Here is an 18,288-nt window from a genome sequence, read left to right on the forward strand (position 1 = left end):
TAACAGTGAACATGATGAACCACCAATCAGCAGTGCGGACGCCGCAGACATGGCCAGGAGGCTAAGAGGCCATTTGGAAAAACTCCCGACGACCAGAACTGCTGAAGTAGGAAAGGCCCTCTTGGGCGTGGACACTGTGGAAAGGAAAACTTCATTCTGTGCAGTGCTGTGAAAAGTAACCAGACGAAGATAACATCCTTCTTCAAATAAATGAACACAGGAGAGAGCTCAGTCGGGCTGGGTGGTTCATGTAGAATGGTACGGCAAAACAGTGCTGACGGACGGGATGGCGCCAAGACGCACAAAGTAATAAGCTGCCCCTTCCGTGTCATTGTGTCCGAACGAGGAACGTGGCAGCTCGAGGTAGCAGTGTTCCTGCAGAAGTGCCTGTCGCACCTTGAGATTGACAATCCTTTCCTCATCAGAAAGCCTGAGACCGTCTCAGAATTCCTTCAAAACAAGTGTCCTGCCCATGTTAGCGCATTTTCGGTGGATGTCAAGGACTTGTACTACTCCCTGCCGCAAAGCGCGGCGATGGCAGAAATCAGCAGTTGCATCGCCCGTCATGGAATTACGAAGTTCCAGAGCTCTAGTGGTATGAATGTTAGCATGTTCCTAGAAATGCTCCACTTTTATTTACAGTCCACGTTGACGACAGCTTTTTCATCCAAAAACAAGGTGTTTGTATTGGATCCAGCCTCGCTCCCATTCTCAGCGATCTGTTCTTAGCTTCGTGCGATAGACAACTTCAAGCCAAGCTTGATGGCAACCATTGTTAAGGTTATGCGTTATGTAGATGACTTTTTAGTATTTTATCGCAAAGGAGTCGCCCAACAAACTGTTGCTTAGATTTTTGACAAGTTCAGTACTGAACTTTTATCAACCTACAAGTGACCACAGAGTTACCTACTCTGTGGTTGTTTTTTCTTCTGCTTTTCTTTAAGCGATAAGATATTCAATAATATAAATTGATCAACACCACAAAATAAATAAATAAAATTAAAAATCCCCTGTGCCCCTTGGTTTCTGTGGCTGTTGGCTTCTCTCATATTTATAACAAGCCCCTCATTCCCCTTTCCTCGTCTGCTTAACAACAAACTAAGGTTTTTAGATCTGGAACTTGTGTTATCGTGTGACCATGTTTGTTGGATGTATTCCCTGCGCTCCCAGAAGAGCCTTCTCCCCTTCCGGTCGGCCCACTATAAGACATAGCAAAAACATTCACGAAAGCCGCTCTGTTTAGATCATGTGCCAGATTTTAAGCGCAGGTTACTAGGCTCACTGCTGCAGGCTACCCGACGAAGATCTTATCTAGCATAGCAGAATCGATTCTAAAAGAAAGCAGAATTCAGAAGGTAATGCGCAAACTAGACAGTAAGCACGATACGTGTATCCCGTATGTTCACCAAGTATCGCACAACCTGAAAAGGATTGTGAGCAAAGCCGGCGTGAAGCTCCTTTTCTCAGCCAGGAACAAGTTGGGAGGGCTGTGCAAGAGTGAACAAGGAGAGTGGAAAGAAGGCTTGTTAGAAGAAACACCGAAACAAATTTGTCAACTGTTGCTGTGGTGTGGTTTATAAGGCACCACAGTCATGTGGCCATTTTTACATCGCGGAGACTGAATGGTGCGTCAACGAACGGCAACGCGAATACGCCAAAAGACGTTGATAACCAGTCACGCCGAAATGACATGGTCATTCATTCCGCAGATTGCAATGAATGCCAGGCATTTCTGAACCAAACCAATATCATCATCAAGTATAGAGATCACACCTTGCGCCTGATATTGGAGACTTTTCAGATTCACGCATTAGGCAACTCATGTATAAGCCAACCATCGTTGGCTCTATTCCCATAGGAGATCACCTTTCTTAATCAGTGATGATTTCCCGTATATATGTCATGTCATGTTCGTCCCACATTTTCTTCCCTTGTATCCTTTATATTGCCCCCCTCATTCGCAATAAACCATTTGGTTGTTAGTTCAGCGCATGTGTCTGTCTCTTCTTCTTCCGTCCCGTCAGTCAGCGCTGCTTTGCCGTACCATTCAAATGAACGCAGACCTGTTTTGTCAAACGAACTTTGTTCTCTTGTAATTCAACCTTCCCATATTACTGTCTACTTTGATTGAAATGCCACAAGCAGACAGGTAAGGATCACCTCGGTTATAGTGGGTTCGAGGCCAAGTATAATGCATTTTAGTGTCTAGAATATTTGCGCCAGCCAAATTACGGATTTGTCAGAGCCGATATTTATGTCCACTGTTACAACGAATATCAGATATAACGGTCCTGATGAGACTTGGTTCGACTGTACTATCGCTTGCAAGCAGTACATGTGGAGCAGTGAAGTTGGCGATCTTTTAAAGCCCTTTTTTTTTTTTTGCAGAAAGATTTCTTTTACAAATTGATGAATTTTTCTAACTGTTCAAATATTTGGACCATCTTCCAGGTTCTGCTGAGTCCGAAAAATCAGTCGAAATGATCCAGAGAAAGGCAGCACATTTTCTTTATAACTGATGCAACCGCACTGACTCACCCACTGGACTTTTACACCACACAGGTCTTCACAAGGTGACCGGTCGAGCAAAGCCGCAATGATCAAAAATTCTGCACCCATAACTTGACAACTCATTCCAGCTGAATTCTTCACATTTTATACACAGGAAACGCACAAGGGAAATCAGACATATGCACCTGAATACCGTATTTACTCACATAATGATCGCACTTTTTTTTTTTTTTTCAAAAAATTGACGCAAATTTAGGGGTGTGATCATTACGTGGGGTAAATTTTTTACAAAAAATTTCTGAGCACCGAAAACGCAAACAAGTCGCAGGCAGACAACCCTTATCACACGGGCGCGCTACCCGCGGTTACGCCGCTAAACGCGGTTATCGCGAACCGATCTCGGCTTATGTCGTTACGTACGGCGAAAAGCGCAAGAGCTGGCCCACTTCAAGAACATACTTTCTTCGCACTAAATCACGTTCCAAGAGCAATGCATCAAAATAGGCAGTGTGTATAGTGCTGCGCGACGGCGCTTTTATGCGGCCTTCGATCTTGTCCGATAGCGCAGCAAAAGCGTACAACAGCAACATCCCGCGGCGCTTAAGCTACGCATTTTACCACCGTTACGCCAAAAAATGTCCCGTCCCTGCCGCATCGCTGATGTACTTAGGTGACACGTTCGCAACGCTCGGAGCACTGGATTCCGCGCGCTTACCGCAATGGTGCTGCCCGCGAGCGCGGAGGATGACGGCGCTCCGTACTCCCTAGTCGTCGCTAGGCCTAACTTGTTTCGTATCGAAGCCACAGTGGACGGCGCTTTTGAACTGACCAACGCTATAATGAATGTTCTACTTATGGCGCTGCCTTACTCACAACCTCATTGTGTCATATTAAAAGAAATATATACGATCGATTTCAGCGACGCCTTCGCAGCGGAGCTGGCATGCATGCAGATCGGGTCACTCGCGCTGCAACGGCGGCAGCTGTTACGCGGCTGCGAATGTAACACTAGCTTCTATCGCAATTATTACTCCTACTAGCAACTCTGTACAGGCCCACGATCCTCAAAGAGGATCCCTTTTTGACGTTCCCGTATCCCAGGGCTTATTATTTACGAGAACAATAAAGTTTTGCCGGATCACCGCGTCACTTCGTTGCACCGCAACCCAGAACGGTGGCGAGACTTGCGACAACGGCGAACCGTGATTCGAGATAACCGCAGTAAAGTTTGGTATCCGCGGTTAAGCATAACCGCATTTAGACTGCCCGTGTGACCGCAGGTGAACCAACAGGTGGCTGCCGCTGCAATGCTGACAGAGCAAGATGGTAATCTGCACGTGCCATCTGTCAGACAGATAAGCAAGTACGATCATCGTCGGCTAGACTCGACATCGTCGACAAATTGCCGCGGCAAGTTCGGGATGCGATCATTACGCGGGGAATACAGTTTGCCAACGAAATTCGGGGGTGCGATCATTATGCAAGTGCGATCATTATGCGAGTAAATATGGTAAGCTATACAGGTATTCTCGTGCACTAACCACTCATTTTGGCACTCTTGATTTCCGCAAACTGCACGCGAATAGAATGCACCACCCAGCCAATGCTAGAAAAAGGCTCTCATTTCTTTTGCATATATAGTTGATGATGACACTTGTTGTGCGATGCCTCACCTCCTTGCTGTCTGTATCAAACTTGACATGGAAGGTGGGGTCCTCGCGGCAGAAGCGGTTCACTGCCTTGGAGAAGCTGTCGCTGTCCTTGTTGTTCTTGGGCCGGATGGACATGGAGATGACGGGCTCTGGCACGTGGATCGACTCCTGCAATCCAGGGGGGGGACTTCAATAAGGGTTTCTGTGATCGAAGGTAGCACAGAAACCGGCTCCGTGAAAGTGCCGCTTCTCTCAAAAAGGTTAACAGCCCTGCTGGCACAAAGCATAGCATGACAATGGCTCTACACATTGTCATGCGATTAGCTACATTGTGTTTCCTTTACCCAGTAATGTTCTTATATTTCCGAATTACTTCACATTTTTTCGCTCCGTCGCTAATATGACATGACGATAATGAGTGCATTATGCCAGTGCGTATATAACAGTGTGCAGAAAAAATCAGGCTTCTAAATATTTTTGGAGAATGTCACTGCATCAAACACTCCTTTGGGTAAAACTTCAAAGAGTGACTGCAGGCTCCTACCATGTTTTGTCACACCAGGCCAGTTTGGTGTAGTAATGAAGCACATAAAAATTTATACTGTCATAACCATTCCCGATGTTTCCATGACATTTTGTATTTAAGCATTCACTGGACTTTCCAATAAGGACGCCAAATCTCAGTGCTCTACACCAAAAAATAAAAAAAAATTCACCTCCAATCCTTGTGTCCATCCTTGTGTCCACCCTTAAAAGAGTGCATTAATATCTAAGCCATTCCACTAGAAAAAAATCTTAATCACGCCTTTCATGAAGATACATTTCCAGACTCTCTAAAGGTAGCTAAAGTTCTTCCTACATTAAAAACGGGGATCATAATGCTCTCCAAAATTATCGTCCCATTTTCATCCTCAGCTGTATTACTACTCTACAGTCGAACCTCGATGTAACGAACCTCAATGTAACGAAATTCGCGATGTAACGCATTTTTTTCATTTCCCAATCACTTCCCCATTGAAAACCATGTATTTTTTTTCGCGATTTAACGAAGTAATTTTGCTCCGCACTTTCGATGTAACGAAGTCCTTGCGCATCGCATGCATGTGCCAGGAGCTACCTTGACAATCGAATGAGAGCTAAAAGTTTAGCCGAGACGAAACGCAGTTTGTATTTGCCCTTTTACGCGCCAATTTTGCCGGCAGTGTGGGAATCTGCGAGAACGTACCGCCGCGCCATCTGTCGTGCGCATACAAAGCCCGCGGCATGGAAGTTTCAAGACGCGCCGCGCCATGACGCCACTGGCGAGCTGTAGACTCTGAACGTGAAAGCGCAAACCGGAATTTTCTTGCAGCGTCCGTTCATTTTTTGTTGTTTTTTTTGCGTGCGAAGTCCTCGTAGAGAACAACAAAAAAAAGTCTTCAGTGTTGACAAACTCGTGGAGCTAGTGTGGTCGTACCTTTAAAACGGGTGAGCGGCGAAAAAAAAAAAAAAAAACGTGCCCTGGCAGAGGAGGCGAGTGGCGAAGGGGGTAGAGGCATGGAGGAAAAAAAACTGAGGGAGCGTCCGGCGACAACCTTGAAGCCTAGTCTTTACAAGTAAAGATATAGTAAAAAAAGAGAGTGTGTCCCCCCGTGATCGCACCACGTGATAGCGTGCGGTAAAGTCTAGCCCCGTTGCGCGCGCGCATGCGCCGATTAGCGCGGCAGACTAACTGTAGATCAACTTCCTTGCTGTAGGCGCCCGCGCCGCGGGTCGCGCATACGCGCGCACTAAAACATACCGGAATCAAAACATAAAGGACCGGCTCGGAGAGCGAAAAACTGAGGGAGAAAACGACTTCAAAACACTCGGCTTGCGAACACTGGCCGCGTGACGTCATGCTCCCTCCTTAGTTTCTTTTCCTCCATGGGTAGAGGGGAGGCGTGGCGTGGGAGGCGCGCGCGGTGCATTCTGGGTGGGCAGCGCGGCCCGCGCGAAATGCAGCCGGCTGCATTCCGCGCCGGGCGCCGCCAGAGCGCGCCGGTAGCCGCCGAACACGCTGGCGATCGGGCGCCGCTGTTTCGCGGACGTGACGTCGCCGTGCCGCGCGCGCACGCGCGCTCGCGCTACATCGGAGTATAACCGCGCCGCGAGCACAATCCCACCGCGCCGGCGTGAGCGATGCGAACATTTTTCTTTATTTTTCTCTGATGCGTCCCCGGCTGCAAATGTTCAATGCTGATGATGATGATCCCAGTAGCGACATCTTGTGGCGGCTTTCAGTACTAGGCGCTGCGCTCGTTCTTTTGCTATGCGCACACGGAGAAAAATGATGCCGTCGCGGTGTTTGCTATCACTCATTATGCTCCTGATGTAGAAAAAAACATCCGGTGCCCTTGTTAGCGATACTATTACTCGATTTTCTTGCGTATTTCCTCAATAAGTGATTTACAAGTTCCCATCAACAAGCAGTGTTCCTGAACCAGTTATACTTTATTTTGACAGCTGAAACATGGGAACCTCGACGTAACGAAATTCGCGATATAACGAAATTTTCGGCTGCAAGTAGGACTTCGTTATATCGAGGTTCAACTGTATCTGAAAAACTTTTAGCGGCACAGGTAATTGCTTTCTTGGAACGTGAAGCTATTCTCCCTACCTGTCAGCATGGGTTTAGGAGCAATCAATCAACCAGCACCACAGTCCTCTCAATTTCCAACCTCATAAATCAACTATTAAATGATAACAGATTTGTATTAGACATGTTCTTAAACATTAAAAGGGTTTTTGACTCAATGAACCACAACAATTCGCTAGGCAAATTAGACTGCTATGGTTTTCACGACATAACACTCAAATTTTTTCGCAGTTATTTATGCAGCAGAAAACAGGGTGTTGAGTTGCTCCATGTAAAATCAGAATACCGGTGCCAGCGTGCCTCAGGGGTCAGTCCTCAGCCTATCCTGTTCTGTATATGCATAAATGACCTCTCAAAAGCATTACAGTCGACGACCGAAAATTCGGACGCCTGATTTTTCGGACATGCTTGATTATTCGGACTTTTTCGCGGCACCGCGACATGGCCCATAGAGCCAATGTGTAAGAGTGCTTGAAATTTCGGACGCACCGCAACTGACCACTCGATTTTTCGGACCTCGTTCGCACTCGCCGCCAGTACCCAAGCCGCCATATAATGTGTACAGTGGAACCTCATTAATTCAGACTGCAGGAGATATCGAAAACTTGATCAAACAAAACGAAATTCAAGCTTAAAGGGAGCCTCTTGCGACGCTGAAATTCTGCGCGAGTCGGCACATTGCGCACGCGTGTTTTCGAATTCGTACTGTCCTTGAATGTCTTCCGCCGCACGAACTTGAACCGTAGTCTGAGTTCACGGAACTCATCTGTGCCGATTCTTTAGTCCCGAACACGGAACGCGAATACGATCGTGGAGTGCTTGATCGCGGAGGCTACGCGCACGCCGTGGACTCCGCGATCGAAGCGCGCTTCGGGAGCGCCGCCGGATCTTATCGCGGCCGCGATCTGCTCCGACGCTGCGCCGTTCGCGGAGGCCACGCGCGCGCACCGGAGCTTCCAAGTGCCATCTATGGATGGCGCCGTGATCATTATCAACATTTTTCTCGGTCGCGATTTTCCGCTGTTCACATCGGCATCAGTATCGCCAACTCCAGCCTTTCGTGGCGTGTCAGCATGCGTGTTAGCGCGTTCGCCGTGATAGTGGCTTTCGCGTGCTGCCGCCGAGCTTCACAGTTTTAGCGCGATGGGCAAGCACCTTAAGCAACACGGCTGGGAGTTAGCTCTCGAACACGGTCGGTAAGCGTGCGGCGGGCGGGAAATTCGACATGGCCGAGAAGTGCGTCCGATGATGGTGCAACCAAAAGAGAAACACAAGCTGCAAAAAGCGCGCTTTCCGAGTCAAGCCGTGCGAGTTTCCTGAACTGGAAGAAGAGCTGCTCCTCTATGTGATGGAATTTTGGAACAACGGCTACGCGTTGACAGCGGACATTCTGCGCGGCTTCTTTTGGGATGAGCGTGCACCAGGGCGCAGCACCAGCTCAGGAGTCTAAATACTTCGCGAGTGACGATTGAACGTAGAATAAATGTCGCTCATTCCCTGGTTGGTGTTTTTATACTTAATTTTTTTTTTTTTGCATATCGCGTGTATGGGCCGCACCCCGAAAATTGGCCCTCGAATCTGGAAAAAAAAAAGTGCGGCCCTTATACGCGTTTATACGGTATTTCGCGCGGCGAAATATAGTCATGAGGAGCTTTAGAATGTGTGCAATACAATTGGCCGCTTTCTCCGGCATAGTGGTAATAAGTTTGTGATTTTTTCGGTGAAATTTGATTTTCCGGACTGCCCGATTTTTCGGTCGTTTTCGCGGTCCCTAGAGAGTCCGAAAAATCGGTCGTCGACTGTAAATAAATTTACAGTACTCATGTACGCTGATAACACTGCCTTGATTTGTGCAGGTGAATCATATGAAGATGTAGTTCTGATTGGTTTGCTAGTAATAAGCTAGTGCTGACTGCTCAGACTGCAAAGTCAGCTGTTGAGCCATTCTGCTCCAGCCGAAAGGGTGGCTGCAGCAGCTCCGTTTACCCTGAGCCAGGGGGCCCTGAGCACACTTCTGTGCTGCCAAAGCGTCGCAAGCCCAGCCAACCCATGGAGTGCTAATTCAGTGCACACTGGCCGCTGCTGCAGTGAACAGCAAGCAACGCTGAGGTTGAACGCAGGGATTCAACCTCCAAAATTGTTTTCTTGCTTAGGACAAAAAGTGTTCCAATTAAACTTCTAGAAATAAATGCCACTGAATGGTGCTGTGCAACTTACTTACTCTGATATTTTTACTAGGACCATCTTACTATGCAACTGACGGCTGAGTATGCATAACAAAGCAAATTTTCTCAACTTTAGAGTCTTTGTGCTAACATGGTTTATGTCTGTTCGTTTGGTTTGGTTTGGTTTTGTGGAGTTCAACGTCCCAAAGCGACTAAGGCTATGAGAGACGCCGTAGTGGAGGGCTCCGGAAATTTCGACCACCTGGGGTTCTGCACTGACATCGCACAGTACACGGGCCTCTAGAATTTCTCCTCCAAAGAAATTCTAGCCGCCGCGGCCGGGATCGAACCCGCGTCTTTTGGGTCAGCAGCCGAGCACCATAGCCATTGAGCCACTGCGGCGGCTTATGTCTGTTCATCTCAGAAACTTTTTATTGGCTTCTTTTGCTTTTGTGTGTTTGTCCAACACCTTCTAATCCACCTTGGGGGGATTCCCCCAAACATCTGAACAGCAGCATTTCCACTTCAAGTCAGTCATCAATTCACCCCCCCCCCTATCATATGCTAGCTGTCCCGGTTAGGTCAGCTGGTACAGCAAGTGCTCCGGTCAAGTGGTGGTCCTGGGTTTGAACCCCGAACCAGGATGAATTTTTCTTTAACTACCAAGTTTCTCGGGAAGCTGTTCAGCTTTCCTTTGTAGCCGTATATGGCTGGGCTTGGGCGGATGACAGTAATTACTCCCTTTGTTACAGGATTAATGTGTCTGCAATCCCGCGGAGACGGGGGTTGCATCAACTTTTTTTTTTTGTCCAGCGAGGAGTGCGAGTGGGCGGTCGATGCATGCGCAACAATGTGGGGCATATATGCGCGTTATGATCTTGATGGAGTTTTTTCAGTACGTGTTCCCGAAATCTCTGTATCTCTATTTGAAGCCCTAAATTACTGAAAAAGTGCACAAATTATGCGAGTCAACCTGGTATCTCGTTGTCCGCACAATAAATACAGCTTGCTATGTCAGGTAAGTTGACGATACCGACTGCGCTCAAGTTTTATTTACCAGATAATAGCGTACCTATTTTTACTAATGCTTGTACAAGCCTTTTGTGACAGCTGCGCCGACCACCACGAGCAGGGACCACACCACGAGCGAACCCAATTGTCGATGCAGATGCGGTTGCGCCCGTTTCGTCGAGAGCGCCCAGTGTTGCCCAACCAACAATAACACTCGCCTAAATTTGGCTCTGTATACCAAATACAGTTGAACCTCGATATAACGAAGTCCTACTTGCAGCCGAAAATTTCGTTACATCGCGAATTTCGTTACGTCGAGGTTCCCATGTTTCAGCTGTCAAAATAAAGTATAACTGGTTCAGGAACACTGCTTGTTGATGGGAACTTGTAAATCACTTATTGAGGAAATACGCAAGAAAATCGAGTAATAGTATCGCTAACAAGGGCACCGGATGTTTTTTTCTACATCAGGAGCATAATGAGTGATAGCAAACACCGCGACGGCATCATTTTTCTCCGTGTGCGCATAGCAAAAGAACGAGCGCAGCGCCTAGTACTGAAAGCCGCCACAAGATGTCGCTACTGGTATCATCATCATCAGCATTGAACATTTGCAGCCGGGGACGCATCAGAGAAAAATAAAGAAAAATGTTCGCATCGCTCACGCCGGCGCGGTGGGATTGTGCTCGCGGCGCGGTTATACTCCGACGTAGGGCGAGCGCGCGTGCGCGCGCGGCACGGCGACGTCACGTCCGCGAAACAGCGGCGCCCGATCGCCAGCGTGTTCGGCGGCTACCGGCGCGCTCTGACGGCGCCCGGCGCGGAATGCAGCCGGCTGCATTTCGCGCGGGCCGCGCCGGGAGAGCAACGTTGGCCGAGAGCGCGCCGAAGCCATGCAGCCGGCTGCATTTCGCGCGGGCCGCGCCGAGAGCGCGCCGAAGCCGCCCACCCAGAATGCACCGCGCGCGCCTCCCACGCCACGCCTCCCCTCTACCCCCTTCGCCACTCGCCTCCTCTGCCAGGGCACGTTTGTTTTTTCTTTTTTCGCCGCTCACCCGTTTTAAAGGTACGACCACACTAGCTCCACGAGTTTGTCAACACTGATGACTTTTTTTTGTTGTTGTCTACGAGGACATCGCCCGCAAAAAAAAAAAAAAAAAAACGAACGGACGCTGCAAGAAAATTCCGGTTTGCGCTTTCACGTTCAGAGTCTACAGCTTGCCAGTGGCGTCATGGCGCGGCGCGTCTTGAAACTTCCATGCCGCGGGCTTTGTATGCGCACGACAGATGGCGCGGCGGTACGTTCTCGCACACTGCCGGCAAAATTGGCGCGCAAAAGGGCAAATACAAACTGCGTTTCGTCTCGGCTAAACTTTTAGCTCTCATTCGTTTGTCAAGGTAGCTCGTGGCACATGCATGCGATGCGCAAGGACTTCGTTACATCGAAAGTGCGGAGCAAAATTACTTCGTTAAATCGCGAAAAAAAATACATGGTTTTCAATGGGGAAGTGATTGGGAAATGAAAAAAATGCGTTACATCGCGAATTTCGTTACATTGAGGTTCGTTACATCGAGGTTCGACTGTACAGCGCCATTTACGCACAACTTGGCGCAGGAGATCAAACTGGCACAGCATCACGCAATTGGCGCAGCACTTCCACCCCTGTATAAGATCAGTACCATCCCAAACACACTTTACTAACTGATACACTTTGGCTCCCCTCTAACCCGCTTGGTTCAACGACCGTTTGTGGCCTATGCGTTAGGTGCCTGCCTGGCCCCACAGAGGGCCTGGCTCGAACCCCAACGCTGGCCACTTTCTTTGTCTATGTTCTGGTTTCAGGAACTGTGGGATTTTTTTCCCGACTGATGCCGGATGCTCGGCGGCGCCGGGCTTTCAGCAGAACAAGCTCCTATCGCGTACAATCTAAATGGTGTGTTCATCAGCTGCACAGGTGATGTGTGTACAGTGACCTCCGGACACAGGTTTCTTGACACAAATGAGAAAATGTGCAACACAAGACAGTTCCTATTTGGAAAGGAGCTTTGTTTGCCTGCCGCTACCAGCAGCTGAGAAAGCTCGAAAATTAGCAACAGCAGCAGAACCAAGCTAGGATATGTGAACTATGCTGGGACAACAAAAGGAATGCCCCACTAATAAGCAGGCGTACCATGGACAGCTTCAGGTCGGGCTCCGTGACAAAGGTGTCGCCTGATGCGCAGTCCACCCCAAAGACAGCGCATATGTCCCCGGCCAGGGCCTCGCCAACATCCTCCATTTCGGCAGCATGCATGCGCACCACGCGGGGCACCCGGACCTTGCGGCCCGTCCGGGTGTTCCACAGGGTGTCCCCCTTCTGGAGCCGGCCCTGGTACACCCGCAGATAGGTCAGCTGCCCAAAGCGGCCGGCCTAAGGAAGGAAGGAAAATCATGGTGTCAGCTATCACTCAACTCTGCTGAGGGACTGGGAAATTCCTCTCCATAAACCAGGTAGCAAGTCATCCTCTTTAAGCTATCCACCCATATCACTCACCAGTACTCCTAGTGAACTATTAGAGCATACGGTAGAAACCCAATACTACGAGCATGTCTGAAACCAATTCGTAAAATTCCCCAGCCTGCGTGCATTCTGTACAACTGCAGCATTTCACAAGTTTCAAAAACACTCCCGCGCCTCTAGGCATAATATGAATGCACAAGCTGCAATCATGCCCTCGAGCAGCCAGCACTGACTGTACGTCACCAATGCTGCAATATGCAGCCTTGCCGAACACACAAAGAACAGGATGGGCGACTGAGAAGAACTAAAATAACACCACCAGAGGCAGAGAGAGGCTGTATGCACAAGTGAATAGTGAGCGGTCGCACACAGCCAGCACATTGCGGGCGTAGCGATCACCAATAGCACGTGATGCACCGTGAGTGACATGCAGTCATAAATAAATCTGTCAACTGTAGCGACATCTGCGTGAATGCATTTCCAATGCTTGTGCATAAGGATTTTGTTTGTTTTGGATGCGAAATTTAAGAAACAAATTTTTTCGTGACCCTGTGAGACTCGTATCTAGGCTTGCGCAAATATTCAATAATTTCTGATATTCGGTTGAATAGTGAAGCACTCTATTCGATCCAAATGTTTGGTTTTCGAAATCTCGAGCTATTTGTCTGTAGCAAATAATGTTTCTGGAGCTGCATGCTGTTTCGATTCAGCGGGTCTCCTCTGGGATGCCCCATGCGCAAGGCTGCCTGCACTCCCACACAGGCAGGTCTACGCATGCTCGCAGCAGGAGACAGACCGGGACCTGCCAGGAGTCTCGAGGGAGATTTAGCACAGCGTACTGCTAGTGCGCATTGATCCTGCCAACAGCACCTGGAGCCTTGAGGGCAATCTGCACACGCGCAGTAGCTCCCCGCAAATCGCACTATGCTAAATCTCTCCAATAGGAGGCTCCCTTGATCTCGGCTCAATGAGTCTGCTGTGTGGGCTGCAAGTGCCTGCTGCACGCCAATTCACGAATGAAGACCGGCACAGCAGAAAGCGGGCATATGCAAATGGGTGCCACTGGGCACGCACAGTGCCTAGCAGGTGTCAGGGAGCCATCGTTTATAAGCAACAGCCGACTCAACTGCAGTCGGGGCTCTCAGAGGTCTTTCACCCCACAAACACATTGGCTGCGCATGTAGGATGACTCCCCCAATTTCCAATGGCGATTTTTGCAGGACTCTGACAAAGCTCCGATGTATTCTCTCCTTTTTACATGCAATGCCTCGCATATTAGAAAAATATGATTTTGAAAATGCCTGCTGTGCGGTTCAACCTTTTTGTGCGTCAGAAGTATTCGCAATATTCGCTTCAATACTTGGAAGAAAATTACCATTCGCTTCTGAACCAAAAAGCCCCTATTTTCGCATGCCTGCTTGTATCATCGAGGTTCCACTGTGTATTCAGTCTCGCACGAAACTCAGCTTCATTTCACACAACACACTCGTTACATGAATTACTTGACCGAAATTTCTGGCCAGATTGCATGTTTCTGGACTTTTGCAATGCTATTCAATAAAGTGCATCATAACCTGTTAACAATTAACTTTCACCATTAATCATTCTGAGTAACTCTCAATCAGTGCCTGTTTTTATGTCGGCCGATGCAGCTGGTTGCCAGAAGTGCTGCCCCAAAGAATAACATCTCCCCCAAGACAGTAATTAGACGTTTCCTCGAAGTTTCCCGACTGCCAGCACGAGCGAGCCGGGTAACGGTTTTACCAGAGCCAATTTATAAATGAATTGGCACCACCTTTCATATGGCTGCACCCATCTTCCGACGCTTGACCCGCTTGACCAGCACGGTGCGAGTCACAAGTTTTTTTTTTTTTACAAATCCAGGTAATAAAATAGGGGTGTGCAAACAACATGACCAAATATGGCATTGATAAAAAGAAGTAAATTTTTGCCACTGCTGTAGCGAGTGTTGGAAGCCACATGGCGAGAGAAGACCTCGGTAGCGACAGGAGGACGGTCACATTCCAGCCAAGCAAAGCTTTGGGAGAGCTTGCCTCCAGCTTGAAGGCCAGGGCAACCATGGAGTGGCTGCCGTCACGGGCCGGATTCATCACCACCCTCTTGACGTTGGCCCTGCACACAGCACACATGCACAGTTGGCACAGGAACAAAACGCACATTCCAATTGTCACGCAATGTGCTGCACCAACTCTGGTAGTTGGTACTTGCCAGAGTTGGAGTTGAGAAGGCGGCAAAGCAAGCGGAAGCCTGCCTAGACAGAGGACGTAAAAGATAAAAATGAAACTAAATAATTCGTGGTTCTGACTTGTGCTTTTTGCTTCCCTTCATCTTGTAATTAAGGAAGCAAACACTGGCTTCTTCATCGATTTCGTCATCTGTTGCTGCTATGGGAGATGAACAAAGGGGACATTCAACTGCGCCTGTAAATGAGGTTGCGGTGCACTGAGGCGGCTGGAGATTAACAGGATAGTGCTTCTGTCTGAACCATGTGACTGTAGAGTGATGGTACGGCTTAGGCCAATAGTATAACTATCGAGAAATTAGTAAGTAAATTTTTTTTTTTAGGCTGTTTTTCAGACTCTTGACCAATACAGTAAAAGCTCGTTAATTCGACACTGACGGGACCGCGAAAAATTGTCGAATTATCCGAATGTCGAATTATCGAATGAACAACAAAAAACAATGTTTGCCGCAACAGGACGTATACCTTTATTTGGCAAGGAAATCTGTAATCACCGTCCGCTTTTTCGAGCGAATTTGAGCGACTACAATAGCTCTAACAGCTGCCAGGTGCCGCGGCACACGCGCCGTCAGGGATTTGTTCACAGAAGTCCTCCCGCACGGACAAGGCTTCTGCGGCTTCTTTCACCGTGCACTTCGGCATTTGGTGCAACTGCTCACAATCATAAATCGTCGTCGTTGTCAGCGCCTGTCACTTCAATTATTTCATCCTCGGTCAGCTGACAGAACACGAAGGCGAGGCGGCGAAGGCGAGGCGGCGCGCAGGCCCTGCGCGCTACCCACCCGAAAGCAGCGCGGGGAGGAGGTGAAGGGAGCGCCGCTCCCCGCTTATCTGTTTTTTTCAACCAGGCTGGGACGCGCGTCTTATCTTTCCTCTGATCTTTTAACTCTCCTCTTATCTGCACGGGGACTGTGGCCGGGTGTCTTATCTTTTCTCTATCTTTTTCTCTGATCTTTTAACTCTCCTCTATCTGCACATGGCAGCGGTGGTGGCTGAGCCAGTAGGCAATCCCTTGCGATTTCCTTTCACCCTTCTCTCAGTCGCAACAAAACAGCAACAACAAGTAGCGCAGTAAACACGCTGACAAAGCGCGCATTTACCAAAAAAGGCGCCGTAAATAACCGTGATAGCAACTGCTGCGACACAACAAAGCACAAAAAAAAAAAGACGCCAGCCGCTTCGGCCGCCGCTAACTCGCTTCCTCGGATGGATGGACGGATGGATGGATGATATGACCATAGGGATGGCCTATCAGCCGTACAGTAGCGCCGCTCATGGCAGTGTTTTTTTCTTTTTGCTCTCGGCACACCGGCTTGGCGGGCTGCGGAGTGAAGTCGAATTAACCGACGCACGGCAGAATTTGTTCGAATTAACGAGAGTTTCGCCCCATAGACTCCTATGTATAATTGTAGGGACCTCGCGCGCGCGTCGAATTATCCGATTTGCCGAATTAACGGGGGTCGAATTAACGAGCTTTCACTGTATAACTATCGAGTAATTAGCTAGTTAATATTTTTCCTTTGCCTGTTTTCCAGACCCTTGAACAATCCCAGTGCGGCATGAGAGATCAAAGCTACAAGACAAGGCAGCAACCAAACCAAGAACTGCAAAAGCTGTGTGGAAATAAAACACTGCAAAGAGCACCACACAAGATCACTGCACTGATGACCAGAGCTCAGATCGGCATTTCGGTCAGCTCTCCCCAAGCTGATAACTGGGTGGTGGAGGTGCTGGGGAGCTGGTGGTGGGACTGCCCGTCTTCCTCTCTTTACAATACTCTTCTTCAACTATTTCTCAACTGCCTGGCCTAATTTGTCACTGTTCAGGCTGACTTCATGACAACCAAGTTTCTGCTTGAGCGAATTTTTTTTTCGCAAATTGCACGAATTTCGTTGCAGCGGGGTTCACCTGCATCTGTATTCTTTTTCGTTACTATTGAACACAAAAACTCGCAAATTTCTCTGCTATTGTTGCAGGCACCCATGACTAGCATCTGGCTAAGGATCCAGACAATGATGCCATGTTCCAAAGGAACGAACATAACAAAACCCAAGCAGCAGTTATACGGTGTTCCCCAAAAGGCACCAAAGCCCCTTGCAAACAGAATTTCATGTGCTGCCCCAGAAACGAGCCTTGGCCAACTGGGTTATGCCACTGACATGGCTGGTTTGCAGATGTGGGGATGCTTCAGTGGTTTTGGAAAATGACCATAAAACAAAAGCAAACGTATGATTCTTCCATGGAGATTCTAAGGAAGTAGTAATTCTTTGCCAAGCAATACAAAGGGTGCCTCTTTTAAGTGCAGCGGCTGTGGTGCTCCCGCAAACTGTCCCGCACGTGAGTGGCCAGCCAAGCATCTACACTGTGGTGTGCAGGGGAGCAAGCAGGGGAGAGGGCACGTACGGGTCAGTCTCGTCCAGGGCATAGTTGGCAACCTCGGCCGGGTTGGGCAGATAGCGGACGACTGCGTCCAGCAGCGGCTGCACCCCCTTGTTGCGCAACGCTGTGCCCAGCAGGACAGGGAAGAATTTGCGCTGCAGGCACGCCCGCCGAATGCCCCCCTGTGCACGCCGATTGGAAAGAAAGCCATCAGCTGCGGTGCATTGTCAGTTACTACGAGAAACCACAGATTAGGTAGCTTCTTAACAAAAGGTCACTCATGAACTCATCAATTAGTAGCGTCTGTTGGCAAGTGCCAATGGGGAGTACAAAGCCGTGGATAAGATCAGCTTTTGAAATGAAAACTGGGCACGTGAGGCCCACAGGAAGCTTGGTGCAACATTCGCTGATGATGCACTGTCCACAGAACTTGATTCAAACTGCCTGCACAACAGCACAGGGAGAAGGAAAGCAATCACCAACATGCATGGTCGCTGTTTCTCAGAAGCAGAAGACTGTGCATGCCATGCAACAATGCAGCAGATGCACCACAGTCACTGCCACACGTTACCAACCACATCTGCACAGAGCTTCCTAGATGCACACAGTTTTGGTTTTGTGCGAAAAAAAAGTGCTGGATTTCCTCACACTGCACAGCTTTCGAGAACACGTTTTTCGTCATTAAAAAAAAAATGATAAGGCATCATTTTTTTCAAAGCCTTCGAAGAACGCCCACTGGCACAAACCATCAGACCCTGATATTTAAAAGTAATAAGTGGTTTTAGTTCATTAGCAACCTAATTAAGATGATACTTGTAGTGACTGATGTCTGCTGCAGCAACAGTTTGTTCCTGAAAAGATTTTATTTCCATCTTGAACTCACTAATTTTAGGAATTTTTCAAGTGTTTGCTAAAATACCCGGTATTACACACAATGACACGCATTGCAGTTTAAAAAACAAATGCAAGAAAACCATATTATCCATGAAAGCGCCAGATGCCTAATTCTGAAAGATGTAAATGTTGAATGAGGTACAAAGGCAATTGACAATTTAAACACTTCTTGGCACAAGGTATGCACAGCTCCTTTTCTAGTGCTTCAGTCCACATTTGCCTTGTCCTTGGTCTGTCGATGGCCATGGCAAAGAACTGCCTGCATCATTCCTCACGACTCTCCGCCCCAATGCAC

The 18,288-nt window shown here is 48.5% G+C and overlaps 1 protein-coding gene across 2 annotated transcripts in view; it reads right to left on the minus strand.

Moving 5' to 3' along the window:
- The window catches only part of mEFG1 (mitochondrial translation elongation factor G 1), a 76,747-nt gene that overhangs the window by 20,279 nt on the left and 38,180 nt on the right, over positions 1-18,288 (minus strand). For both annotated transcript variants that reach the window (XM_089546512.1, XM_089546511.1), the window contains exons 9-12: positions 17,124-17,281; positions 14,512-14,590; positions 12,128-12,367; positions 4,185-4,331 (exon numbers count right to left, since the gene is read on the minus strand). In XM_089546512.1, the coding sequence (XP_089402638.1) occupies positions 4,185-4,331; positions 12,128-12,367; positions 14,512-14,590; positions 17,124-17,281 (624 nt within the window). The remainder of the gene's footprint in view (positions 1-4,184; positions 4,332-12,127; positions 12,368-14,511; positions 14,591-17,123; positions 17,282-18,288) is intronic.

Source organism: Amblyomma mixtum, chromosome 5, assembly GCF_055824585.1.
Source record: "Amblyomma mixtum isolate Tamu chromosome 5, ASM5582458v1, whole genome shotgun sequence".
In the NCBI taxonomy this organism is placed as follows: Eukaryota; Metazoa; Arthropoda; class Arachnida; order Ixodida; family Ixodidae; genus Amblyomma; species Amblyomma mixtum.